The 27,066-nt window shown below is 49.4% G+C and overlaps 2 protein-coding genes across 11 annotated transcripts in view; both read right to left on the bottom strand.

Annotated features, from left to right (window-relative positions):
* Nucleotides 1-1,129: 1,129 nt before the first annotated feature.
* Nucleotides 1,130-18,338, bottom strand: INPP5K (inositol polyphosphate-5-phosphatase K). Of its 10 annotated transcripts, XR_008997204.1 has the most exons (13): nucleotides 18,175-18,338; nucleotides 16,222-16,329; nucleotides 15,780-15,888; nucleotides 12,740-12,856; nucleotides 12,237-12,412; nucleotides 11,545-11,656; nucleotides 10,779-10,975; nucleotides 4,281-4,464; nucleotides 3,276-3,413; nucleotides 2,932-3,015; nucleotides 2,641-2,745; nucleotides 2,290-2,456; nucleotides 1,130-1,533 (listed from the first exon to the last, which is right to left on the bottom strand). XR_008997204.1 is itself a non-coding variant. In XM_057501062.1 (12 exons), the coding sequence occupies exons 1-12, from the start codon at nucleotides 18,336-18,338 to the stop codon at nucleotides 2,397-2,399; spliced, it is 1,554 nt and encodes a 517-aa protein (XP_057357045.1). In that variant the 3' UTR covers nucleotides 1,130-2,396. The 10 variants fall into 10 exon arrangements, 9 of the variants coding, with proteins under 9 accessions (XP_057357045.1, XP_036762102.1, XP_057357044.1 ...); XM_057501062.1 differs by having other exon boundaries at nucleotides 1,130-2,456; XM_036906207.2 differs by having other exon boundaries at nucleotides 1,130-2,456; nucleotides 10,779-10,888.
* Nucleotides 18,339-19,436: 1,098 nt separating this feature from the next.
* The window catches only part of PITPNA (phosphatidylinositol transfer protein alpha), a 34,579-nt gene continuing 26,949 nt past the window's right edge, over nucleotides 19,437-27,066 (bottom strand). The window contains exons 11-12 of the mRNA XM_057501069.1: nucleotides 23,020-23,090; nucleotides 19,437-22,020 (exon numbers count right to left, since the gene is read on the bottom strand). Coding sequence (XP_057357052.1) covers nucleotides 23,046-23,090 — 45 coding nt within the window. The 3' untranslated portion in view covers nucleotides 19,437-22,020; nucleotides 23,020-23,045. The remainder of the gene's footprint in view (nucleotides 22,021-23,019; nucleotides 23,091-27,066) is intronic.

Below are 27,066 nucleotides of genomic sequence, written 5' to 3'. Positions count from 1 at the left end.
GCCACACAATGGCCCTTATCAGCCATGGAGCCAGGCGCAGAGACCCTGCGCACACACCAAGTCTCACTTATTTCCTGTTTCCACCCAGCAGGTCAGGGCTGGCCCAGAGCGGCCATATCCTGACTGGGGCCAAGAAGAGAGCGAGCACTACCCCTTCCCTTTCCCGCCTCTCACTCACTGCTGGACTCACCCCTCCCTGGTGAGAAGGGCCCTACAACCAGAGGCATGGTAGGAGTGTGTGAAGACCTAAGCGGGAAGGGGAGGGTGGCACATGGCGGACAAGCACCCCACAAGCAGAAATGGGGTGTGGGACCTCTGGAGTCAGGAACCCAAAGATCTAGCCCCAGGGCTACATTACTCAGAATGAGGCAGGTATAGCGTTGTTTTGTGGTTTTTGCAATTGTTTTCTCACAATACTCTTGTGAATAGGCACAGCAGTTGTTATTCTACAGACCAACTGAGACTCCTATGTGGGTAGAGATGGAACTGATTCAAACCCAGGTCTTGACCTCGTTCCTGTTTCTGGTCCTGCCTGACACCACAGCTGCCTGCGTAACTTCAGGGGATCATGCCACTTCTCTGAGCTTTGGTTTCCTGCCAGGTGAAGGGCGCTATGCGGCAGCACCCATGATGGGTGTGCAAGGAGAGGCGGGCAAGTGCAAGGGTTCAGGATTCCTCAGGTGCACATGTGTTGGGGCAGGAACACAAGTTACTTGGGGACCTTGGGGTTGGGGGTCTTGGGGGTTGGGCAGAGAGAAAAGCTGGTGACATTTCTGGATAGCTTAACTCAGGACCAAGGCTGAGACTAAGGCATGAGGGAGCGGCTGGTGAGAAGGGACGAGCCGGCACGAGCAAAGGAAACACCTTTTCTGAGTTGTCAGTTCCAAGAAACGCATTCTACTGAGCAGCAAGTTAACCGAGTGCCCAACGGCATAGGTGGCATGCTCCAAATGGGCCAGGGACCCAGAAGGCCACAGTCCCAGAATCTCATTCCATTCCCATCTGTGCAACATCAGCCACCCTCACAGAAAGTCTAGTCTGGATCTACAGGGTCCTTGTCCTGGAGGCTAGCAAGGGCTCATCCCCATGTGCCCCTGCCCACCACTACCATGAAGGAGCCACACACAAGTATGAAAGCCTTGCTTCTAATTATCCTCCAACACAGAAAACAATGAACACAGCTTTGGCCGGCCAGAGCCAGGAGGACAGTCTGTGATAGGACACATGGCTCCCAGGGTGGAGTCTGGAACGTAGGGCCACTGGAGGGTCCATCAGTCTCAGGTAGCAGGATAGGCATGGCAGTCACGGAGCAGGCTCCCTGAGGGTCTTCTCGGAGACGTGCCATTGAGTCACCAGTGGCTGGAGGCAAGAGTGGGAGGGCCAGGCCATGACCACACAGCACCTGGAGAATGCTCTCTGTAGACTCCGAGGACCAGATGCTCCACAACAACTTGATCCTGGCTTTCCTTTTTGCCTGCCCCTGCTTCTAGGTCCCAGAGCAGTCCACAGAGAGGGCAGGTTTCTGGCAAGTGACTGCAGGCAAGGGTAGGAGCAGATGAGCTCAATTAGGCACAGACTGCCCTGGAAACGCCTGTAGCCATAGCTCCTCTACCTCCTGCCACCTCTTCACAAGAGAGCAGGTTAGGAGCATGGAGCCAGACCCACCAGCAGAAGCAAACCTGGGTCCAATCTCTGTTCAGGTCCTAGAACTTCCTGGGTCAGACTCCGTGGGGGCAGGGAGGGCTGTGCTGGCACAAAGACATTCACCAACCTGGCCACAGCCTCTACTTAAGAGCCTGGCTGGAGAGGCCCCTCCATCCTGCCCACTTGGTCATACCAAGCTTCTGCTGAAAACAGGGATCCCAGACCCTCTGCCCATTCCTGAGGGGACAGGCAGTAAGATGCCAAGACTCCTGGGACCCAGTGTTGCTTGTGGCAACCAGTCTGTAGAGCCTGTACAAATGTGAGCATCTCTCTGTCCCAGGCAGCTGGAGGTCAAGGATGGCGTGCCAAGAATGCAGGCCTGTGCCAGATGGGGCATGTGCCTGGCAGGCCTGCTTGGGCGGGACTGGGAAGTATGTGTTTGGGGAAAATCAAGAAATGAGATGCTGGCTGGAGGGTCCTTCCTACATCCGGTGGACTGTCCCCAGGTCTTCTCTGTTAACAAACTAGCTTGTTCCACATACATCTCAGCAACAAAACCCTGTATTTAAGTGGCCGATTCCAGAGACCTGGACTGGAGAGAGCAAAGGAGTGTGGCTAGAACTCCCCCTGGGCGGTGGAGGATACCTGCTGCCTCCTCAGGCGGCTGCGCTGGGCCCCCAGTGCTTCTGGCAGTGGTAGGCAGAGCTGGCTGCCAGCTCTGGCCTCCACCCTGGATCTAGTTTCATCCCGGCTCAGATCTGTGGTTGAGCTTCACCCAGTGGGTCCTCTTCCAAGAAGGAACGAGGCTGGATCTGCAGGGATGAAACAGCAGTGAGTAGCCGGGGAAGAGCAGGTTTTCCTCCACACCTTTCCTTCACTCCCATTCCTCAACTGATGCAACTCCACAGGACGGGTTGACTCCTAGTCTGGAGGCCATGGGGAACTGACAAAGGGCTCCAGTCCTCCACAATACCCTTCCCTTTCCCACCAGCTTACCTTGAAAGGCTTGCTCATCCCCACCACAGAATGCTGACTGTTGCTATAATAACAGAGGAGAAACTGATCCTCAGTCTCAGGAATATCACTGATGTTAATGTATACCTGGACAGGGGGGTGGGGGTGGACAGACACAGACAGGAATGGGCTCAGCTCCACTGCCCTGGGCTCCTCACAGCTCTCTGCCACAAGTTTTCTAGCCCTCTATTCCTTCCAGAAGACAGAGGAGTGCTCAGGCAAGCCCCCCTGCTGGAGATGTGGGATACCTCCCTTAGGCAGAGGAGCAGGTACCTGGTACAGCCCACTGCTGGAGGAGACGTGGTTGTCCCCCACCCAGACATAGGACAGGTAGTCATTGATGTGGCGCAGCCCCACCTGTGGAAGAGGGGATTGGGTGGTCAGTCGTCTTGGAGGACACAGGACTTCAGCAAGTCCGAAGGAGAGGATGGTCTCATTCCTAGGGCTGGCTGTTACACTGTATGCCTCCTCCCCTTCACTGTCAGTCCCTAGGTGGGCAAGGACCATGGGGTGGATACGGCCCAGCTCTTCAGTCTGTGCCTAGCTCCTGTGAACCCTCAGGACCAATAAACCAGAGGGTGTGGCTGACAGGTTCCCTGCCTCACCCACCACATCACCTTGTACAGTCCAATCCAGTCCCAGGGGCTGCTCAGGAAGTCTGCGGACAACGAGTAGCTGATCAACATGTCGTCCTCCATGGTCCACAGGCCCTCGGGTAACAGGGTGATCAGGGGGGCAGATACCAATGGTTTCAGCTACACGCAGGGGTGGGAAGGGGATTAAAATAGCATCCTTCCCTTCTCTGAGATCAATGTCCTTCCTATGCCCTTATACCATGTCCGGGTTGTGGAGTAGGATGGGCACACAGCCTGGTGGGCATGGCATTCCACTAGGCTGCCCAGACAAAGTATCAGACCTGGGCTAGACAGCTGGACAGAGAAAGGGCCAAAGGCTTGTTGGAGGTGGCCGGCCTTGCCAGGGAAGATGGGGCTGAGGGCTGGTGAGTAACCATGCAGAGAGCCAAGTCCTGACAGGAGAGGGTGGGGGAGAGCAGGGAATCACTGACAGGTTTAAGAAAGGAGCCAAGCAACTGCTCTCAAGCCTCCAAAGTTCTTGACCCAAAGGCCCAAATCCAGTTTTGCAGGACGTGAGGTATGGGGGTGTCTAGTGAGAACAGCTACAGGCATATGGAGGGACATCAGGGTATAAAGACAAACCAGTAAAAGAAGCGAAGGTGGAGGGCATCCAGCAGGTCCAAGGGCCACACTGCCTTGGTCATTAGATGGAGATACAATGATAGAGGGAGCTCACTTTGGAATCTCATCCACATAGGTTTAGGACAAGTCAGTCAGTCCTACTTCACATAGTATGTAATAAGCATAATGGAGTTCCGCCCCAAGGGACAGGACCAAGAGAAAATGGAAACCTAGTCACAAAGGGTTTTTGACAGACAGAGCCATCAACAGCTATTAAGGGCTAGGATACCTGACCCGGGAGGAAAGACAATCAAGTCCTCTGAGGGTTTTCCCTGGGGCTTTGCTGACACTAGGGCTGGAGGGTTTGGGGATGATGCCTCAGCACGGCTGCTTCTCTGCCAAGTGCTGGGCAGCCCAGAAGTTTACCTCCAAGTCAAAGGTGCCGGTGACAGGCTTATGGTCACTGATGCTGTACACCATGTAGCTGACATAGCTTCTCAGAGACAAGGAGAAGTAGGCCTGCTGACTGGGGACATGGGAGCTGGCCTGGGGCTGCCGCTTCAACCTCCACAGGATCCGGTCAGTCCAGGCAGGCTTGCGTTTTTTCTCACTGAGGGGTGAGGAAGAGGAAGAATGGGGAGAGAAGAAACGGTTGGCAGGAGAGCAAACAGGTGCCCCCACAAGCCTGCTGGAACCCTGCACCAGGGTCTGTCGGCAGCCACAAGCCCCTGGGCAAACTGGAGCACGGCACAGCAGCCGGCAGGAGGGTGTCCAACAGAACCAAAAGTAGGCTGGCCTTCCTCAGACACTCAGTGGGGGACGCCAGTCTAATCTGTATTTCTATGAATCAAATTGTGTTCCAGAACATTCCATTTCAAAGCTTTTCTTGTTTTTTTGAACAAAGACAGCAAGAGATCAAAGAAAAAAGGTTGGGATTTTGGCGTTCAGACAGACCTGGGTTTGAATTTGGCTTCTCCTTTCCTAAAGGTGCAACCTTAAGAAAGGAAGGGGAAGCATTTAGGGAATGCTCACCACACACCTGCTGTTAACACCGTTTATTTTGCTTTTTACAGGTGAAGAAATGAGTCTTAGAGGGGAAGTAATTTTCCCAAAGTCACACAGCTACTGACTGGTGGAGCCAGGATTCAAGACCAGGTGGCATGACCACACAGCAGGTGTTCTTCATCACCAGGCCACCCTCTCTTAGGCCTCAGTTTCCCCATTTGTAAGATGGAGACAATGGTAGTCACTTATTGTCACCTTAGAGGGTTGCTGAGATAATTAAATGAGATAAAACACAAACGTTTAGCACAGTGTTTGGTACAAATTAAGCTCTCTACAGACACTGGCTACTAGGATTCTTTGTTCTCCAGAGCCAATTGAGACTGCCCGCCTGTTCTTCACTTACTAGCTTCCCTGAGGAGCATGAGAGGCCCTATAGCCCCTGGAGACAAGACTGCTTTCCTCCCCTACATGACCGTAGTTGCCCCAAGAGAGTCCTAGTCTCTGACTCCTAACCCAGCCCTGCCCTAGCAGCATCTGGGCACACTCTAAGACCCGCTGGGCATTTACAGCCCCAGTCCTGAAATGGCTTAGGGGGAGGAGTTGCTACTTCTGGGTTCCTCCCTTTTGGTTTTGAGTCAGTGCAGAGTAGTAAAGCTTGATGGTACGGTTCCTGATTTTAAACCTTCAAGGAGTCTTCATTGCCTCCAGAATAAAGCTCAAGCCCCCAAGCATTCTCAGGAGGCTGATGCCCTTGTCCTACCTTATCTCCCACTGCTGCCCCCAGACCCACCCACCCTGCCAGCTCTCTCAAGCTTCTGGACTTTTACTCTGGAAGTTTTTGCAGCCTGGAATACATTTCTCAGGGAGAGGCCCAATGCAATGTTGTCTTTGTCATAAAGCCATCCCTGACCTCCCCTTTCTGCTTCCAACACATTTTAAACCAGTATCTCTACATTACACAGGCACACCTCAGAGGTATCATGGGTTTGGTTCCAAGACCACTGCGATAAAGTCAGCATCCAGTATCGCAACAGAGCAAGCTGAGTGAAGTTTTTGGCCTCCCAGTTCATATAAAATTTACGTCGATGCTATAGTATAGTCTATTAAGTGTGCAACAGCATCATGTCTAACAAAACAATGCACATACCTTAATTGAAAAATACTTTGTTGCTAAAATATGCTAACCATCACCTGAAATTACAGTGAGTTTTATCACTGATCACAGACCACAACAAATATACTAATGAAGAAGTTTGAAATACTGTGAGAATTACCAAAATGAAACACAAAGACACAAAATGAGCAATTGTTGAAGAAATGGTGACAACAGACTTGCAGGGTTGCCACAATCTTCAAATTGGGAAACAAAACAAAACAGAACGCGGTACCTGTGAAGCACAACAAAGCGAGGTATGCCTGTCCTGTACCTCTGTTTCCCAGTCAGTGTGGACCTGGAAGGCAAGGGCTGGCTCTGGGGGTCTCCTGTGTATCTGACTCAGCATTAGTACAGAGCCTGGCACACAGCAGGTACCGAACAACTGCTTGTGAAATACCAATTAGAAAACCCTGCGTTCAATCTCTCTCCTCAAAAATATCCATTTAATCATAATGTATACAGTTTCATATGCTTCGAATCAGTTTGAAATGCTACTTTTGTCTTCCAAGTCTTTAAAGCATTTCCAACACCCTGCTGTCACTTCAACAGCAATATAGTTTTCTAGTAATAAAGGCAAACTGGCATTTATCTGTGGTGAACTCTGACTCTAGAAGCAGAGACTGTTTGGGGGAAGGTTCTGTCCTGTTAAAGAGCTCTGTGGTTCTGGGATGGTGGACACTTGGAGATTTGGGGAGAGTGGTGCGTTCAGCTCACGGAAGCTCCGTGCCCTCTCCACATACCTTGTCTTATGTATCTCTTCCATCTGTCTGTTTCTGAGTTATATCCTCAGTTTCTAAGACAAGGTGTTAACAGTACTTACTTCAGAGAGCCAGAGTGAGGACTGCATAAATTAAGGCGTGTCAAGGGAGTGGTCAAGAAGTGGTAACTGGCTACACCACACATCTGCTTGGGGTTCCTTTTGACTTTTCACCCTTTTGAGGGGTGTCCACAGGACATCAGAATGTGGCACTTCCACTCCAGAGACTACAGACACTGAATCTCAGAATCTGGGAAGGTCAGTGCCTAGCAATGTTTAAAACTTGGTAATGACCCACATGAATATATTCCTCTCCCTTTCAAAGCATTCCCTCTCCCCAGCTTCCCTCTTACGGTTCAGAGCCCATTCTCGCTGCATGTCAGGATCCTCCCCAAGTTCCAACCACAGCCTGGTTCTCCTCCTTCCTCAGCGCCTCTCAGCCTGTCTCCCTCTCCTCCTCTCCCACAGCATGGCCTAGGCTGATCACTGGGCCCCTGTACTGTTCATTCTTCAACAAGATTTACTGAGCCCTTATTACACACCAGGCAACTGGGGATCTGATAAACAGGATTGACAAGGTCCTTGAGGAGCTTGTATGACAAAGAGAAGAAACAAAATCAATGTGTGCAAATTACATATTACACATATTCCCTTAGTTCTCTATTTCTAATAGTAATACCAGCTAAAATTGGAGTTCTTCAATGTATTAGGCACTGTGAGAGGTATCTCACAGATTGGTCCAATCCTTCCAACATCAGAAGAAATTTTCCAGGTCACATTTTTTTCCTTCTACAAGATGCTGAAGTCCAGAGAGGTCACTCTGTCCAGGTGGAAGTCGGATGCTTGCCCAGATCTGCTATGAGGTCCGTGCTCCTTCCACCGCACTCCACTGTCCCCTCCAGTTTTCCCTGCTGTGGCAGACTCCCACCAACCGAACTGTCTTAAAGGGTACGACCCCAGAATGGGGCCTCACTAATGTTTTTTGGCTCAATGGTGTGACTGAGTGCAAGAACTGTTTCTGGAAATTAGTGTGTCTTTACTTTTGAAAAATTAAAACCAAGTAGCTCTGAAAACTGAGCCAATTTACTGACCCAAAGTACTGATGTGTTCCATTTCTGGGTCGGAAAACACTTCTCTGTTTGGCTCCCTATAGATGGCTTCTACATCTCATTGAACTCTGGACATGAAATCTTGACTAAATTGATCAAAACATCCTCCGCTCATTGTCTAGCGGGGAGGCTGACTGCGTTCATGTTGACTGTAACAAAACCCTATTACAATCCTTGACTTTAACAGGATTTCCCGCTCTCAGCCCTTTCACCCTCCCCTGTAATGGAGCTGACCTCGTTTCTCATTACATCTTGGCTCAGGGACACTGCTGCGGTTGGGCAAAGCTGTGCACCACGCCGTGCACATGGCTCACTCACCGCCACTCTGTACAGCTGGGTCAGGCTCCACTCCAGGGGCCTCTCATCAGGGCTGCTGACCTACTGGAATGCCTGCCCTTCTTTCTGCCAGACTCTGCTGCCTCCCTGACAACTCTGATTGACTCCTCCTGGCTTCAGGTGCCTTCCTCCTTGCCACTCACTTCAGCCTCCTTTGGAACTTCCACAGAGTTCTGGAATCTTCTGTCAGTCAACTCCTGGACTTGTTTGGATCTCTTGGCATGGCAGGTCCCTCTACTAGACTATCTACTCCTTAAATACCAAGCTTTTTCTTTTGTCCTGTCAGGCTCCTAATTCAAACTTATGCCAGGCACTATGCTATATACCAGGGATAGTCATAGATCCAGTCTCTATTTCAGACACTCACAGTCCAGCAAGAATGCTACACTAAGTCTTAAAAGCAACACTAAAAGCATGGGGTGTGTAAGGCTTGCAGACAGCATAAGGGCAAGAGAGAACTCTCAGTGAGATGAGGAGGGATCAGGGAAGGCTTTCTAAGTAGAGATGATGTCTGAATGGATTTTTAAGGATAAACAACAATCTGACCAGACAGGAATGTTTTGTTCCCTATGTGGGGCTCAGGCCCTGCCCACCACGGGAAACCCCAGCTGCCTCTGGCCCTAGCCAGGAGTATTTCGATTATGATGTTCCCCACTTCTTCCCTCCCTGCCACAATTCCTGTGCAGACATTCCTTCATTTCTTGGGTTCTAGGCAAGGTGAAGTGCACGGGTGTGCAGTCACACAGACTTTAGTCAATTCTTGCCCAATAACTTACTTGTTACAACCTTACTTAGATATCCCAAAATTCTGTTTCCTTATTTGAAGAAAGTCAGTAATAGTGCCTGGATTTGGTACAAATTAAGTGAAGTAATGCAGGCAAAGCCCTTTGCACAATGCCTGGCACATGGTATATGCTCAATGATGCCAATCACAATTCCGATTTCATCTATTCTGTGGAAGTAAGTATCTGTCTCCTCCATAGCAAGCCTTTGCTGTCCCAATCTTGCCCTCCTCCTTTTTGCTGCTGCTGGGAGGACAGGTATTGGGGCTAGACAAAAGTACCATGGGCCACAGAGCCCAGAGAATGAGATCTGAGCCCTAGTTCCACAGTAACTAGGCTGAGCCACGTGGGAAAGTCCTTTAACATTTCTGAGCATCTCTACCCAATCTCAGTCCCTGCCAGCTCCAGCCCAGGCCCAGCTGTTTGCAATGACTTCCAGTGCCCTGGTGGTTTCCCTGCCATACCTGGGGGTAGGGCAAAGGGCCACTTGGCCACATGGTCTGTCAATAGCTCTCTTCCTGCTGGCAAGTGAAATTTTGAAGTCAATTGGTAGAGGGTCCCAGTCTGTCCTACAGAGATCTGAAAACTCCCATGATGACTGTCATTTCCAATAGCTGGCTGGCAGACTGGCCCTGGGCCACTGAAGCCTGCCCTCTTACCTCCTTTCTGGACTGCTCTGTTGCCCGGGCTGGACCCTGTTTCCAGGGTTCATGGCCTCTTTTTGTGTGCACTGCCCTGGCTGTGACCCCACTCCATCTTGCTCCACACTCCTGAAATGGCTCATGCTCTCCCCTTCCTTGGTGGGGACTCTGTGGTTCTGCCATACCTCTACCTCCTGCCCTAGCATGGCTGTGGAGATCCCTATTTCCCCCAAAAACCCAGGGGCCCGGGCTGCTCTGGAGTTACCTCCTACCTTCCTCCTAAGACAGTCCTGCTGGGAGGAACAAATGAAGAAGCTGGACCAGAAGCCCCCTAACATGTAAGGGGTTCTCTTTTTTCCTCAATGAGATGAGGGTCCTTGCCCGAAACTGGGCCAGCGACCTCATGCCACAGCCACATTTGCCCCTGGCCTGGGAGGTTACTTGCCCTTTCTCAGGTTCTTAGGAAGGTTTTCAGTAAATCTACCACCAGAGAACACGAGTTTAAAAATAACAGGGGCAGTGGGGTGCCAGGCACTGGGCTACACACCTGTGTATCTCATTCCACCCTCAACTGGTGAGGCAAACACTGTTATCACCTCAGTTTTATAGATGACAGAATGGAGGCTTAGGTACCTTGTCCAAAGCCACGTAGCTGTGCCGGATGCTCTGTGTCTACACTGCGGCCCATAAACCTTTCCCGTGATGACTACTACTATCTTCCTAAATGGCACCCGACTCCCTCACAGCTGGGGTGGACTACTTAAAACCAGTGACTGGCTGAGCCAAGCTTTCTGCCTCCGGTCTGGGAAGGACCAGAAAGCCCTGGGGGGTTGAAGCCGGGGTTTCCAGGATGCTGAGGAATCAGTGTCCACCCCAACTGCCATCCCTGCCAGCACAGGCTCCCCTCTGCTCTCTCTGGGGACAATGTGGGACAGTTCCCACAGTACCTCATGAAGGAGGCAGGAGGCACCACTCCTGAAAGGTATGGTCTCTATTTCTGTTTCTCAAACACTTCTATTCTGAGGCAGCTCCCACTGCCACTAGGGCCACACAATCTGATCCCCAGGCCTTCTGGCCCCCGTTTCCTCCTCACTGGCTAATCCAGGACCCATGGTGGGCTGACCTTGGTGCCCCTCACCTGGTGTCATAGTCGTTGGAGTTCTTGTCGAACTTGTAGGTGGGTGGGAAGAGCAGGGGCCCCTCGTGGAACTCCCGGAGCAGTGCGTCATGTCTCTTGGCAATGCTGAGCTGTCGAGAAAGGCAGAGTCCCATCTCCCAGAAGTCCCGGCCCGGTGGCCCAGCACCACACCCCATTCGAGGGATCAGCACATGCCACTGTGGTGGGGCAAGAGTTGAGTGACACCACTTCACCTCCCCAGGGGCAGCCTCAGCACCTTACCACCACCCTGAGGAAAACAGCTGAGTTCTTCTGCAAACATTACCCCACAGTCCCAGGGGAGCCAGCTGCCTGCCATTTCCCAGTCCTTGGATTACAGGGACCAGGCTTTAAATTCCATCTTTCTTAGAGCCACTAGCAATTAGGTATTAGAGGGGAGGTTGGGATAGCCAGGATCCCTCAGTGGGGTGGTAGCTCATCCTCCAGGAAACAAGCAAACCTGGGGATGGGGAAGATGACAGGGATATAAGAGGGTTGGTGCCTGGTGCAGAGCCGTGGCAGGCTGAAGCCCTTCTTGCTCCCTGTTCTAAGGCACACCCAGCAGCTCCCCAGCTCCCCAGGTGAAGAGGAGGCCCTAACAGACTGTCACCCCACCCACAGTGTGAAGCCCTATCAGGTTCCTCCCTGCCTGGGAACAGGGACTCTGGAAGCCTGGGAAAGAGCAGCATTCTCCACACTTTATGTCATGGGCTCAGACCACCCCAGGGACCCTCCCCTCACTTGATACCTGATCCTTCTCCCATAGGCCACTGTAGCACCGATTTTTTATGGATTCCCGAACAAAATGCAACCCAAAGTCCTCGATCCGAAAATTCATGTCTCCAAACCAGAGAATGAGGCTTCAGAAAGAAAGGGAGGCAGACTGAGGGTTTGTGATGAGGTCAGAGGAGGGAGGAGCAACAGGTGGCTCAGCCCGCTCCCTCCAGGGGCTGCTGAAGAGCAAAAAGCAGGAAGGAGCAAGCGAGAAGCCAGATGCTGGGAGAGGATCAGGCGACAACAAAGGCATGGGCCCAATGGAACTGTTCTCATGGCCCCATCATTTAAGCCAAAGAAACCAGACCTCAGGGGCAAGTGGCAAATATGGAGCAGGCTCTAGCCCTCCTTCCCTCTCCCTCAACCAGCCATCAGGTAAGGCTGAGAACCAGCTCTTTGGGTGACCTTAGTAACCACGGGGTTCTGGATGTTCAGAGGTGTCCAGGGTTTCTAGGCAGAACAGAAGAGCCAGGGAAAGGGAGGGGCCCAGACCCCAGGCAGGCAAAGCTGGATAGGAGAGCAGATGAGGCATCAAAGAAGAGGCTGGGAGAGGCTGGGAAACAGCACAAACCGCCTCTGGCTACGGAGCGGTGACCAGGCAGAGTAAGCTAGCCAGAGCCGGCAGGGGGGAGAGGGCAGGGCAGCAGTTTGCAACTGCCCGCTCACTCATGGTCCAGGATGTTGGGAATATCATGTCCCTCAAAATTCTGCATCTCCAGGATCCGGTCAAAGTGTTCCAGCCGCTGGTCATTGTTGGCCATGTGGGGGGGCAGGTGGCAGTTGATGACGCTGACATAGTAACCATAAAGCTTCAGGCAGATGCTGACGCCCCCTTTGTTCCCCTGGGAGGACAGGTGGGCAGAAGTGTGGGACACAACTCTTTTTTCCCATCCTAGGACTGAGGGAAGATGGTCTCACTTCCCATAGGATTTCCCAGGGTCAGATGTCTCACCAGAGGGACCCCTCCACCCACTGGGTGCAGCTCACCCAGCCTGCAGTCTCAGGGATGCTAAGGACCCCACTGAGGTGGGAGAGCGGGTATGCAGGGCACTGGCCTAGACAGAGTGCTAATATTCTTTTTGCCCCTGTTTCCAACTGCCCAGCTCTAAAGTCCCCAGCCCCTTCAAGCCCAGTGATAGTTGGCCTCCCAGCTCATGACTCTTCCTTACCCAGTAACCGAAGAGGCCAGTGGGGGTGGATTTAGTAGTGAGGATTTGGACAAAGGGCAAATGCTGATGCTTGGCAAAGACCAGTACGAGAAGCCCCTGCATGCGGACACTGGAGACCTAGAGGACAGAGAGGGCAATGATCATTCATTTCCCTGCACAGGCTGAGTGTGTACCTGCCAAGCCCTGTGCTTGGGGCTCTACAGAGCCCTCAGCCACACAGATGCCTTGCCCCAGGGTCTCAGAGTTTTGGTCCCCTTAGCTGCCAAATGATGCATTCTGGGAGCTAAGCAAATTTCAGTTTCTGTTCTTGGGCTTTACGGGGGAAGAGAGAAGACAAGGCTGCCCAGGCACCCTGCCATCATGAAGGAACTGACTCCTCAGCCCCAGCCCCATATATGCCTAGGCCCTCCTGACGTCTTATGGGTACTCTAGACTGCCACCTGCATGGGCCAGGGCCTCCAAGAGGAATGCCACCATACAGGACAGGACAGGGGCTGAGGACACTGGATTCCAAGTTAGCCAGATCTACGTTCAAATCCCAATTCAGGCTCTTAGTATTTGATGTTGGGCAAGTTTCTCAGCCTGTTTTCTCACTGATAAAGCAAAAATCTATATCAGAGATGCTAAAGGATTAACTGACAGCTATTATTTTTTGGCTTGAGGATTCTTAAAGGTAAATTCATAGGAACATGAGAGAGCCTTCTAGGGTGCTAGAAATATTCTCTATCTTCATTTGACTGATGATAATATGGCTGCATATGTATAAAAATGCATCAGACTGTACACTTGATTTCTACATTATAGCACAGTAAAAAAAAAAAGCCCCCCAAAATAATTTCAGACCATGGGCAGCTGGATGACCATGAAGGCAGCACAGAGGGATGTGTTCACAAACTGGGGAGAATAGCTGCCATCTACTGAAGGGCTTCATATTGCATTTCAACTTCACACCAACCCCAGTGCCATGAGGAACGACTGTCCGTTTTGCAGATGAAGGACAGGGACAAGGAGACTGAGGAATCAGTGGGACTACCTGGACAACAGCATCAAAGGACCAGGACTCCCTAAATCCCTGCTCTCTGAGGCCATGTAGAGGGCTGGGAATGGGCTGTAGCCAGTGACCCTCTCTCTCAGCTCCAGGTTGTCAACACCCACTATCCGAGTAGCTGTTTCCGGAGCGTGAGGTACAGAGGCCAAGGAGGAAATCCCCGGGTGGGGAGCGTGTGCGGGGGGCCTTCCAGGAATTATGAAACTTGATCTCACAGGCCAGGAGCTCTGGCACATTGGAGGCGTCAAAGCTGGGGGAACCCCAACCCAGGACTGTGCAAGGGAGGCATGAGAACCTGTGGTTGGGCAGAGGTTACTAAGGTGTGGGCTCAACTCCACCCTCCACCCACAGGTCTGGTCTCTCCCATTCACAAGCAGATTTAATAATGCAAAGGGAGACTTTCAAGCTTAATCCTAACACAGAGCAGATCTGGGCCACTTTGTGGGGAACAGGGATGGGGGAGGGGTGGTGGGAGGATGGGGTGGGGGTGGGGCAGGAAAGCCTTAGACTGGGAGAAAGGGTGGGGCTATGGGGAAAGGCTGGAGGCTTGTAGCCGAAGCTGTGCTGGAGGAAATGAAGTAGGAGGAGCTAAGGAAGGGCCCAAGGGAGGTGGCTGGGAGCCCTGGAGGGGACAAAGGGGGTCAGTCCCCCTGCCTCTTAAGCTATTGCTAGCAAACTTCTGCCAAAGGAACAGGCTGCAAGCAGGGCTCTGGGGGAAGGAGGGTCATCTGCTCTGGGTGCCAGACCCTTAGGCTGGCCTCTCAGTCGCATGGGTAGCATGGGTTGTCTCCCTGCCACAAGCTGAGCTCATTTCCTTGGCTCTATTCCACTCTACCAATCCCTTTCCAGTTAGCTGAGGTGCAAGGAGGGAAGGAAGTCTTGAGAAGGGAGTGGGTGGTGACAGAGAAGTGGTTCTGCCCTCTGAGATGATCTGCAGGAAGAGGCCTGAGTTAGATCCGGAGGGAGCCAAGGGCTGGGAGGCTGGCCTTTTCTAACCTCATCAGCAGGACCAAATCTTGTATTCCCTCCTCCCAGTTTGGTCCTCCTTTGGAGGCTCACAGCTCTTGCCTCAGCACCCTAAGCAAACTAGGATAACAGAATTAATTCTGAAGAAATCCAGTCAAGCAGGGAAGGGAGCAGAGGAATTCTGGTATTTTCAAGGAGCACAGAACTAAGAGATTTGAATGGGAGTGTGTTTCATTCCCCAGGTATGCAGGGCCGAAAGGGGATGATCCGGCAATCTAGAAGCTTCCTGTGGATTCTTCTATGGTCTAAAGATTCCTCAAAAAATCCTGGCCCTTCAGAATGAGAACTGTTTTCCCCCATACCCATCTCCTCTCTCCTAACCTCTGGGTCCCTGAGAATTTGAGGTGGATGTGCCCTATGATCAGAGTACACTCTCTGATACTAGTAAGCTAGCTGTCAGCCTTAGAGCTCAACAGCATAACAGTAAAGTATAGTAGTTAAGAACATGGGTTATGAAATTCAAAAGATTTGGATTCAAATACAAGATAGCCTGTGTGACTTCTGAGTCTTTGTTTTAGCTGTAAGATACCCATATTTCAAGAGAGTCGTTAAGACTTTAATATGTGTAGAGTTTATTTATGCCTAATATCTAGTAAGCACTGGATAAATGGTAGCAGTTATTGGATGCAGACTTCAGGCTGGGCATGTGAGAAGAGACTAGAGGCTGGGGGCAGGGTAGGCACTGAGGTGTTACTAAGCCCTGCTGCACCTCCCTGAGGAATTCTCCCAACCTGAAAAATATCAAGTGTTAAACTAATCCCTGGAGTCCTGGCTTAGCCCCAGCTACCTGGAAAAGACACAAGGTAGGCAGGAGTTCTGGGGAACCAGGTGCAACTGAGGTTTAGGCCTTCAAACAAATAAGACATAGCATGAAAGCCTGAGTGGGAGACCAAAGGACTGGGGGTTATGACACATTTCCCAAGAGGTGACACACATTTCCCAAATGCCCATGAACTTGTAAGTTACCTTGACAAAGCTCAGAGGGGAAAGCACATCCATGAAGAAACTGCTCCACGGGTCTTCAAAGGCAGTGTCAAAAAGGAGGCTCATGATTCCACAGTTCATTTCCTGCAAACTGCCCATCCAAGGTCAGAGGCTCTCCCCATGGCCTGGAGGGCACTGCCTGTCACAGATATTTAGTACCACCCTCAGCAGACTTTCAAGACTTGGATTCTCACAACCATGCTCTCTCCCTCCCCTGGCTGTTAATCACCAACGCCTTGCCACTGCTGACCTGGGACAAGAGACAATGACTGGCCCTGAAGCAGGCTGAAAGCTCCTAGCCTGCAGACTCCAGGGCAAGGGAGGACAGGTTACCACAGTTCCTCACAGGGACAGCTTGGGATTGATCATGCTTACCTGATCTCAAGATACAAGGATGGTTGAAGGGGGCTGGTAAGATACCTACCCAATAACATACATGTCCATATTCAGGTTCTGGTTGTTCAGCTGAAGCAGATCACTGAGGTCTAAAGGGGGTGCTGCAGAGGCTATGTTCCATGTCACAACATGTATGCTGTGGAAGATATGCAAAGGGAAGTTATGAAGAAGGAGGATAAGACCTTGTCTGGGTAATGGACAGGGGCCTAGGCCTGCTACTGGTGCACTACAGCCCACTGCAATCACAATGGGGTTGTGCGAGTTTCTGCATCCAGTGGTGGGGACAGGGGCCCTGAACTACAAGCCCTTTGTCTTCACCTCTGTCCCCTGAAGCAGGAAATTCCCACCCTGGATTGGCTTTGCCAGGCAGGCCCACAGCTGCCCATACCTGGCAGCACTGGTGCTGCTCACACTAGGAAAGCTGCCAAAGGGCCCAAAGGTTTTGGGGTCAGGCAAGAGAAGGTTTGGGAAAGGGGAGGATAGTTAGAAATTAATCCCACCAGCCATTCACAGCTCAGCAATCATCTACGGCTCAGTCGGCAACTTCCCTCCCCCAACTCCTCAACCTTAGGTTCCTAAGACCACCAGAAAGATTCTGGAGGTTCAGTTTTCACCCTGTGAGACGCCTCAGCACTAGAAGACAGAGGGATTTAAAAAATAACAGAGAGAACACCACCGCATTCCCTTCCTCACTCCTTCCTACCAGATTCCTGGAGCATATCTAATCCACCAAGCATTTCAAGGAGCCCAAGGAAAAGACTCTCAGCGACAGGTTCTTGGCATCTCTCAAAAGAGTCTGCCCTCGCTGGGGAAAAGTCATCAGTTGACTAATATCCTCCATCTGAGTTTCTTATAAGCCCTAGAGAAGCAACGGAACTAGATCAGCAGCTCTCAGTAACACTGGATCCTGTCAGAAGCTCGGGGAAGGAGACACTTGCAGATCTCCTTCAACTGAGTAGTTGCAGCGGTACTCCAAGGTGACCCCAGACTGTGCTGAGAACGGAGCAGTCAGGGGCTACAAAACCTGCTGAAACCCAGGACAGCCACCTAACCTGTTGAGTTCTAGGTACACTATGCCGAGGAGGGCCTGCAGCAGTGGAACATCTAGAACGGGAAGGGGTATGGGGAGTGGGAGAGGTGGGAGAAAAGGGCAGGATGTCTCACAACACCTCTTCTCAACTCGACACTGTTCTTGGAAGTCCATGTTCTAAAAAGCACAACTTGAAGAAATTCTTAGCCGGCTTAAAGCAACTTCTGCTCCCTATGAATATCAACAAAACAATACAAACCACCTTCCAGGCACTGAGCCAGAGGTTCTGTGCTTCGTTTGTTTACGATCTCCCTCTGCTGTCCAACAGGATTAAGGAAGGCCGCCCTCTTATTCAAGGTTCCCTGTTTTCCCAGGGATCTGCTCCAATTGGATGGAGAGCAAAAGTCGGCGTTTCTTGCTCCCACTCTCAGGTCCAACTACTAGGCAGCAAATCCTTGCATCGTGACCTGCACTAAGTTGGTGATTAGCGTTGTTCCTTGTTAAAGTGCAAGGGACCAGGCTATACAACTTCACTGAAAGATCTTATCTAAATCTGCTTTAGGATTTCAGGCGGCAACAAGGGAATCAGGCAGAACCCATGATGTATATGCTGACCAAAAATAAGAACAATATTTCTACTGTAGAGCTGAGAGGAGAATGCTTTGCTAGGTCTTTAATTACAAGCAGCCCAACACTACTGCTTCCTTCGGAATCCAACTGGAACACTTGCTTGGGGCCCCCAGGAGGAAATGAGCTCGGCCGCCTGACCCAACACAGCCTGTTCGACACTGACCTGGGAGAATGTGGGAGGGCCTCTGAATTAGAAGCAGCACTGGAGGCCTGATCACTTCTCTCCCCGTCTGGTTCTGCCCCTGATCCGCAGCCCCGATTGGGTCGGCGGCCGAGACCCCGCTCGCAGAAGTCCAGCCCGCCCGCAACCGCCTTCCTCACCTGAGCTTCTTGCCACTCGGTTCGGCCGGCTTCCGCGGGCTCACGGCCGCCATCGTCTGCGCGCCCCTGGTCCAACCGCTTTCCCTGCGGCAGCAAGTCCCCACCCGTTCGCCCTCGCCCAATTGTTTTTCTTCCGGATTCTCATCCGTCGCCTCGGCTCCCATAAGAGGCGGGGCTTGACCGCACGCAGACCTCCGGGTGGTGGAGCCTCGGGGAAGAGGCGGGATTCTCCAAGCCGCGCCAAACGGTGAAAGGCGGAGAGCGAAGCAGCTTAGGGGATCGGGGCGTGGGAGAGGCGCGTCTGGGTGTGATCAGAACCCGACGCATCATTGCTCCGCCCGGCGTGCGGGGGCGCAGCTCCCAAGGTGCCACGCGCGGGGCCGGCCCGGAGCCGCTGTCTTCCGCTGGGGGTGGCCGGCGAGCCCCCGCGAGCATCCCGGGCCGCACCCCTTTCCCCTAGTACCGAATCTGAGGTCTCTGACCTTTGCGCTGTCTCCTTTCCCCTGCCTAACGCCGCGGCCCAAAGGGGCCGGGAGAGGGCAACCAGCCACTGTCCTGCCTGCAGCGTCTGCTCCTTGCCCTCAACTACAGGTAATCTCTTCCATGTTGGTCATTGAGCTCCTCCATTCTGAGTTCTCCATTCCCGTTTTCAAGTATTTTTCGCTTTTCAAACTCATTAGGTTACCTATTACACACACATTGGATGTTTGGGGGTTCCTGGACTTTTAGAAAACTAACCGTCAAGGAATGAAAAGTCACTGCCTCTATTTTATAGCCAAACGTGAGATTATTTACCAAAGGTTGACTATGATTTTCTTCAGGTCACTGGTTCTCAGTCTTAACTTATTTTGAGAGGGGGAGGACGGTGCTTTGAGGACCTGATGCAAGCATGACTCCCCAGCAACGTGTGCCCAGTTTTACAAACAAGCTTCATGAGGTTCACAGGTTAAGAACTCCCACTCTAAATGTTTGCTTGGTAGGATGGGAAAAAGAGGGAGATGTGGCAAGGAAGAGAGAAAAAGCAAAAGGAACTACTGCCAGTAGAAAATGGCCAAATTACTTTATAATATGTGATGTTTGCATAAGTGAAATGACAAGGGGATGACTTAATATACAGAAATCTACCTGTGAAAAATTCTGGAGATATCTTTTACTTTTTCCCAATCCTTCCTGGTAAGTTGGGGGACATCAGCAAGAGTTTGAGGATATCTAAACTGTAAAGTAGACATACGGACATCATCAATAAGCTGGACTCCAGAAAGCTCTGTCTAGGATTTTATTTGATTGCTTTTTTTTCCCAATATACCTGTTTGGAAGATTGAGACAAAAAGGCACAAACTCACATTAAATAAACAAGGTAATCTAATCAGTTCTACAAAGTGTATGTGTAAAAGAAGTAGCACTAGGAACCAACCAAAATAAGTCAAGGAGTCCCAGTAGAGACTGTCACAGAACTTGGGAAGATGCATGCCCACAATACTGACCCTGTCCCTGACCTCTCTCCAGAGAAGGCCAGAGCCCAGCAGCCTCCGTAAAGAGGCACTGCTGCTTCCAGCTGGGACTGGGACCCTGGAAACAGCTGCTGTTAAGGGCATGGCACATCCTCAGGGACTACCCCTGGGGCTGAGCCTTTCATCATAAGCCACTCAGAGTGCTAGTCAGTTCTGGGGTGGGTGAAGAGGGAAGGGGGGTACTTAAAAGAAGCCAACACCGTTGCCCAGCAGCAACACTATCCGTGGGGATGGAATAAACCAGGGACAGTTCTCCTTAGGTTTATGTGGGCTGGAGTCCCAGATCCAGCTGACCTCAGGAAATTCTAGCTCAGCTCATGTGGATGCTTTCAAACTGGGCAGCAGGTGGAGGTGGGAGGAGCCAGAGAAAAGGCAGATAAAGATGAGGCCCCACTACAGCTAGAGTGATATGCTTGGATAGCAGAAAAGAACTGAAGGAAGGAGACTGATTTAATCTGCTGACTCTCAAACCATATAAACAACTGCCTGCTTTGAATATGTTTGCTTCTCCCAGGATAACCCACATCTGGACTTAACTTAGTTAATGAATGAAAAAGGGAAAGCTTTAAGCACAAATATAATTATAGCTAATACAGAGTGTATAGGAAAACATTTACATTCTTTCTCCAGGAGGAATATCCCTTCAACTTTCCCAATCAAATAAATGCTACCAACAGTTGGGATACTAATAACCAACTGAACTGCCTCAGATCCATTAATCTAGACCCCACAAGGTAAGGAGACAAAAGAAAAGTGTAATAGGCCCCCTCCTGGTCCCAAGGAGGCCTCCATAAAGGTGAGAGCTAACCATGCTGAGGGGTCTCAGTCTGTCTACCCTTGCCCCAGGAGGGCCCCAGGGAAGCATCCATCAGGATGTCACAGGTAACACTCCTGTGAGACACTCCCTTATTGCACTTCGAAATGAGTAAGGCAAAATAAACCAACAAAAACAAGAATAAATCTTCCCATCCTTCTCTCACTCCCCTAGCAGAGAGTTTGGTCTCTCAGCAGCAGCTGCACCCCAGCCAGCATGGGCTTGGATCACTGCACATTCTGCCAACAGGCTTCTCAAGGTTTGGGAAATGCCGGGTGACACCGCTGCTATTTCATCTTCTCCCAAAGCATAATCAGTTTCTGCCAGGTTGCGGGGAACTGAAGCCCTTGGCAGCTTCTGTGCCCCTGGAGCCTGGACTTCCTCAACTGCTTCCTTTGGTAGACTTGGTACTGTGATCACTACTTGCTTTTGATTGTCCAGGACAGAACTCAGCAGGGGGCAGGACGAGCTGAGTTCTCCAGCCCCAAATTCCTTTCCAGCAACTGAAGATAAGAGGGAACATGTTCTGGTGGGAAAAAAGCTTTTTGCATGCTCATTTTGTGCAGCATGAAAAGATCAGGACTCTTGTGTCCTGACTAGCCTCAAAGACAGAGGACAGGAATCTATGAAAGCACAGAGAAAAGAGGATTATTGCTGTGTGGCAGCACCAGCCCAAAAGGGAAGAGGAGTGAGGACATACAGAGCTCATCAGGAGGCAGACTAATTAGTATATGTGGGGCAGACTCAATTCTACAGGCCACACTGGACAGGTCCCTCCAGGTGGAGTGTTGATTCGGGTATATTAAGGGCTCTACAGAAGTTCAGAAAGGGTGGGCAACAGAAGAGTCGAGAAGCCATAGGTGTTCCTAAGACTAGTGACCAGAGATGCAATGCCTGGGGCAAGGGTTATATGTATTAGTTAAATTTTCAAAACAGAGACTTGCTGGCCTTGGGTACTTCCTTGGTGTCTAGAGCACTTTAACAGTGGGTTACTGGGAGCAGAGGCCAGAGTTAGGAAGCCACAATGCTATTCCTGTGGAACTGGGGAGAAAACTGTTTCTAACTCATTCCCTCTCCCCAGGTGAGCACTCAAAAGTTGCAAATATCTGCCCAGGAAGCAAAATGCCTCTGTTTATCCCAAGGATGAAAACAAACCAACTTAAATCATTTAAATCACCACATCACAAAAGGCAGCTATTTTGAAAGACTAAAAATGTCACTTGGAAATAAAATGGGAGGGCACAGAGAAATGGGTTGAGAACACAATGGTTGGAGAGGGAGGAGCTGTAAACACAGCAACCTACACGCCACATATCTCAGAGGAGCAGGCTCCTGCACACGCGGGCTTCATAATACCAGACGGTCTATTTGTTCACAATATTAAAGGGCATCTAGAATTAGCTACAGTAAGGGGTCAAAAGTTGCCTGAAGAACGGGCACAGAAAGGCTGAGTCCGAAGATGGCCTGTCACTCAGGAGGGTGGAGCTGCTGGGCTTTCCTGTTGACCACTGTCTTGCAAAACTAGAGAAGAAATACAATTATTAAGGAAGCAGCAGAGGAAAATAGAAACACTATAAATCATCATTGATGGAGGAATTTCAAAAGGAGGAAGGATGCAGTAGGGGTTGAGGGAGTAACGAGGTCCAAGCAGTGACTGAGAAGCTGGCACTGCACTAATGCGCTCAGTCCTACCACTTCTCTCAGGAAGTTCTCCAGCGCCTGGGCAAGGAGAGGGAGTGCAGGGTTTCATTACTGCTGGTCAGACCCAGGCCCCCTGAGCTCAGTAGTGCCAGAGGACAGCCAAGTGATAAAATAATTTTCTCTCACAGTCTGATGGGGAACAGGACCAGGTTTTTCATTCCATGACCAAGCCCACTCTGAGAGAGTGGAATACCAGTAAAGTGTACAGGAAGGGGTTTAGGAAGAGTGACAACATGAAACAAGGGACATCCCACCCTGGTCCCATGACCCAGGGCAGAAATCCTCTCCAAGCATCTGAAAGATGCTGCCTCTGATGAGGACAGCTACTTAGTGTGGGATCAGGGGCTATAAAGAGGAAGGAAGTGAAGCACCAGACCCAACAGTGAGCTAGGAGCAGCTGTCTGGCCAGCAGATTTTCCAAGGGAGGCGCAGGGAATGTTAGCACTTGGGAACTAGTAACCAGCTCTGTCATGGGGGCTAGAGGGAGCACCCCAGAATGCCAGCTTCAACTTGACATGGCTCAAGGTACGAGATGCAGAATATTCCTTGCAGATAAGTTTCCACTGTGCATCTGCAACCCCCAACCCTACTTCTCACCACCCTGTCCATTTCTCTGGGTGGTTCTTTATAAAATCACATGTCCTGGAAATGTCCTAACAGGCATAATCTCTTTAAAGGGAAGCCTGTGCTGTTTAGCATTGCAGCCATCGTTGGTACTAGAGAAAAAGGCCAAGGAATGAAGCAGGTTTTCTGCTTCCATTGAGAGCTGAAGCCTCGAGGACCCAAACTGATTTAGCATCTGTGTGAGAAATTTGGTACATACAGTGCAGAAGGGGGGGGTGGCTCTAGTCATCTGCTGTCATTCCTTTCACTGGGTCCTTCTGTCTCATCTGGAAGAGAAAAAAACAGGAAATTGAAGGCTTTTGCTGCTGACATATTTAATATGTTAGTAAAATAAATTCTGCCTTCTCAATTCTGCCAATGGATAGAGTGGGGCATTTTTTGTGCACAAAGCACATCAGAAAAAATAAGTTCTGCACACACAGAGCCAAGGCCATACCACAGACAGTCCCATTTCACTGGTCCCACCACCCATGATTTCCATTTCTCTCCCTGCACCCTAGTGTTGGGGTATAGTTCCTAAGCTCTTCTCCTTTTATTCATTCACTCAACAAAAATTCATTAAGCATCTTTTTTGTGCTAAGAACTGCTCCAGGGCTGAGGATTTAGCAGAAACCAAAACAGACCAAGTCTCTCCTCAAGGGGCTACATATTCTGGGGCAGAATGGGGGAGAACAAACTAACTGATCCATGTCAGGTGGGGCTGAGGGCAGCTGGCATCGAGTGACAGTGGGGAAGCGCCACTGTATCAGTAGGCTATGGAAGGCCTTTCTGGTAAGTGTTGTCTGAGTAGAGTCCTGTGGCTCCTGGGGTAGGGAGGAAGCATTCTAGGCAGAGGGAACAGCAGTTCCCTCTCCTGAGCTTGCTTAGAGGCTTGGCCCACTCAGTCATGAGGGCACAGGGTGGCACCAGAGTTCTGCACAAGAATGCAGGAGAATAGATCTCAACTTAACAGAAGGGTGAGGCTGTTGGAAAACAGGAATCCCTGAGTGGTCCCTGTCACTGGCACCTTCCAAGCGTAAATGAACACAACTTCTTTCTAGGGATACCATGGATGCAAGCTCTCACCAATCCTTTCCAACTTAAAAATTCGGTTCTATTTGCAGAGTGTCTGTAACATACGGGTATTTTAACTTCCCATTAGGTGCTTCTTCACTATCCATGAGGTTTCTGCTCGACTCTCATTCTTTACTTCTTCAACACATCTTGAACACATAAGGAGCATGACCTCTGGAATCAAAATACCTGTATTGTATTCTGGCTCCATGGCTAACTGTGACCTTGAGCAAGTTACTTCACTGCTCTCTAAGCCTCAATTTCTGTAATAATAAAATAGAGATAATAATAGTACATAAGTCAGGACGCTGTGTTGAAGATTGAATAAAGATACTCTTGTAGAGTACTTGGCATACGAGAGTGCTTGGCATGGGGTAAGCACTGAGTATGTTATCTGGGTTCCTTTTTTTTCCAAATGGCATCCTGAAGCAAGGGGATGTGTGTGTACATAAGCTCCACAAAACCCAGACTTTTAAGCTACAGCTCTCCACAGTTGTTTTATTCAGTAAAACGTTAATACTGCCACACTGTGCAGAGGTTCTACCTCAGTAGCAATAGTTCTCTACTGGGGAACACTTTTCAAAATATATTTCCTGCCACATTTCAAACCCCTATTATTCACCCCCTCCCCAACTATTACGATCAGTAAGTCCACGTGGAACCTGGACATGGTAAAAAAAAAAAAAGGCTGGTCCTCTGCAGAGGTTCCAGTACTCCCTTTTGATAACTAGTACCCTATTATACCAAATGTCTTAGCTTGGTCTTTTAGGCCAGAGTTTCCTCAAATGTGATCAAAAGAATTCCCCAGGACACTTGTAGATTCTTGAGTCCCAGACCTGATGAATCAGACCTACAAGAGAATGACTGTGAGTCATAAAATTTATCAGTCTTGTAAGCCTCAGATCAGATGTTACAACAAAGATCTGATCCAGACAGACAAGTCTGTTTTCTGACATTAGTAATACCTGCTTATTCTTTCCTCCACCTGGAATGCCTGTCCCCTGTGGATTTTCTCTCAAACTCACTTTCATGAATGATATCTTTACATTTGTGTTACTCCTGTAACTTCAGGTATTCATATCAATTATACCTGTTAATATTTTATAGGGGTTCAACAAATTCAAGATTTTCCAATAACAAATATGTTAGGGAAAAGTTTGGAAAGAAAAAGTTAATATTGTGGTGTTAGGGGGGAATTGGAAATGCTTGTGTGAACGTAAGACGTAGACAGATACAGAAATGACTACAGGTGTAGGAGCTCCCTAGCTGCGGCCCATGAGGTGAGAATGAGACGAGAAAGCCTGGGGGCAGCAACACCCCCACAGCAATGAGTTCACCCAGCACCCAGACACCACCCTCCACCACATGGGAGCAGGGCTCCTTGGACAGCCGGCCCGTGCTAGGCCTGGGTCCTGGAGAGAACAAGAGGTGTCTGGAACACTTGGCTGTGCTTCACGTGAGCAAAGGTAACTTCACCAGTAACTGGACAGAAAGAATACAATGACAAGAACGCTCAGTCTGTGACATTCTGGTCTGAAATACGTAAACTGGATCTAAGCCTGCAGAAGTAGGGGACAAACACAAATTGAAAGACATTCTACAAAAGCCTATAATCTTCAAAACTGTCAAGGCCGTGGAAGTCCAGGAAAACTAAGGACTTGCACCAGATTGAAAGAGACTAGAAGGGTGCAGTGTGTGATCTGGGCTGTAACCTTTGCTGTAAATAGGGCTTTTGGGTAAAGGGGTATGCAAGAGTTCTATGTATTCTTGCCATTTTACAACTCAGATTAATTTTTTTTTTAAAGATAAAAACATGTTTATTAAATGTCTGCTCATTAATGACCATTCACATAAATTTTCAATAATCAGCGAAGCTAAAATTTAGTATCATAGGAGCAAAGCTTGAGCCTCAGCCAGTTCCGTGTATACCCTGAGAGTTCACCACCTTGCTTTAATTTACTAAAGTAAAGCCAGCACCTGTTTCCCTATTGCTTGATATGCAACTTCCTAGCAGAGAACACGATAGCTTCCCATACTCTCAGAGACAAGGTCACCCCCTAGGGGAGGGTGTCACTGAAATAAGAATGCATTATTTCATTCTTACAATGAAATGCTCTAAGAATGCTTATTTCCTGTTTCCTGGGGCCTACATGACATGAGAGATTTTATCTGATATTTGTAGTGGTCTTGGATCAAGCCACTGTAGGCTATATATATATATACACATTTAGTCGAGGAACATGAAAATAGAAACTCTAATCCTGGTTTGTTTGTTTTTAATAGTAGTTTCCTCTAGGAAAGGGAGGCCAGGGGTTGGAGTAAAGGGACTTGTATTTGTTTATTTTATTTACTTTGACTTCTATTTTTCAATATTTTCTATGTCTTTTGAAAATCGCTTTTACTTTCAAGTGTGAAATACTCCTTTGGTTAAAAAAAAAAAATAGTGCAAGTATCAATGTATCAAGCATCAATCAAAAGTATCCCGGTTGTGATATTGTACTGTAGTTGGGTAATATGTTGCCAGAGGGAGAAACAGATTTCCCTGTATTCTTTCTTACAACTGCAGGTGAATCTCAAAAAAATAAAGCTAGTAAAAAAAATCAGTTTAAGGCACTGAAAAGCAACTACCAGTCAATTAGCATTCCTGAAGGAACACAGACATCAGACACATGTGGAATTGTTTTGAGAACCTTTCTAGAAAGCTACTCTTTATAAATAGGTTTGGGAAAGAAATTGGGCAATGAATAACAAGAGCCTTAAATTCTCTAATTCCATTTATAGGACTTTATTCTAAGGAAATAATCCTAATCCAAATCCAAATAATCAAAAAAAGTGTATTAAAATTTTCATCACAGCATTATTTCTAACATTGAGAACCTGGAAACAACATGAAAGAAAACCTAACAGAGGGTAATGACAGAGCACAGGGTGATATGTACATTGTAGTCAAAGCATGTATGTGAAGACATGTTTCTAGTAGAAAATGTTTTGTTATAATGTTCAGAGAATAAAGTAAGATTAGCACCCGCCACGTGCAATACAATCATAACTAACGTGTATAGAAAGACTTAAAATGTTTATAGTCCTAGTCTTTAGTAGAGTACAAGTGATTTTTTCCTTTCTGTTATTTTCTAAAGAATGTTTAATGCTTAAATATTACCTTAATATTGAAAAATGAAACTATATTTA

The sequence above is a fragment of the Manis pentadactyla genome, chromosome 4, assembly GCF_030020395.1.
Source record: "Manis pentadactyla isolate mManPen7 chromosome 4, mManPen7.hap1, whole genome shotgun sequence".
NCBI classification, from domain to species: domain Eukaryota; kingdom Metazoa; phylum Chordata; class Mammalia; order Pholidota; family Manidae; genus Manis; species Manis pentadactyla.
This window is presented reverse-complemented; position numbering and strand designations above follow the sequence as displayed.

Coding starts and splice junctions, on each gene's coding strand:
- INPP5K (XM_057501061.1), bottom strand. CDS start 18,338: ATGGGAGCCGAGGCGACGGATGAGAATCCGGAAGAAAAACAATTGGGC. Junction 16,330..18,174: donor CCGAGTGGCAAGAAGCTCAG/GTGAGGAAGGCG, acceptor TATCTTCCACAG/CATACATGTTGTGACATGGA. Junction 15,889..16,221: donor ATGGACATGTATGTTATTGG/GTAGGTATCTTA, acceptor TTGGATGGGCAG/TTTGCAGGAAATGAACTGTG.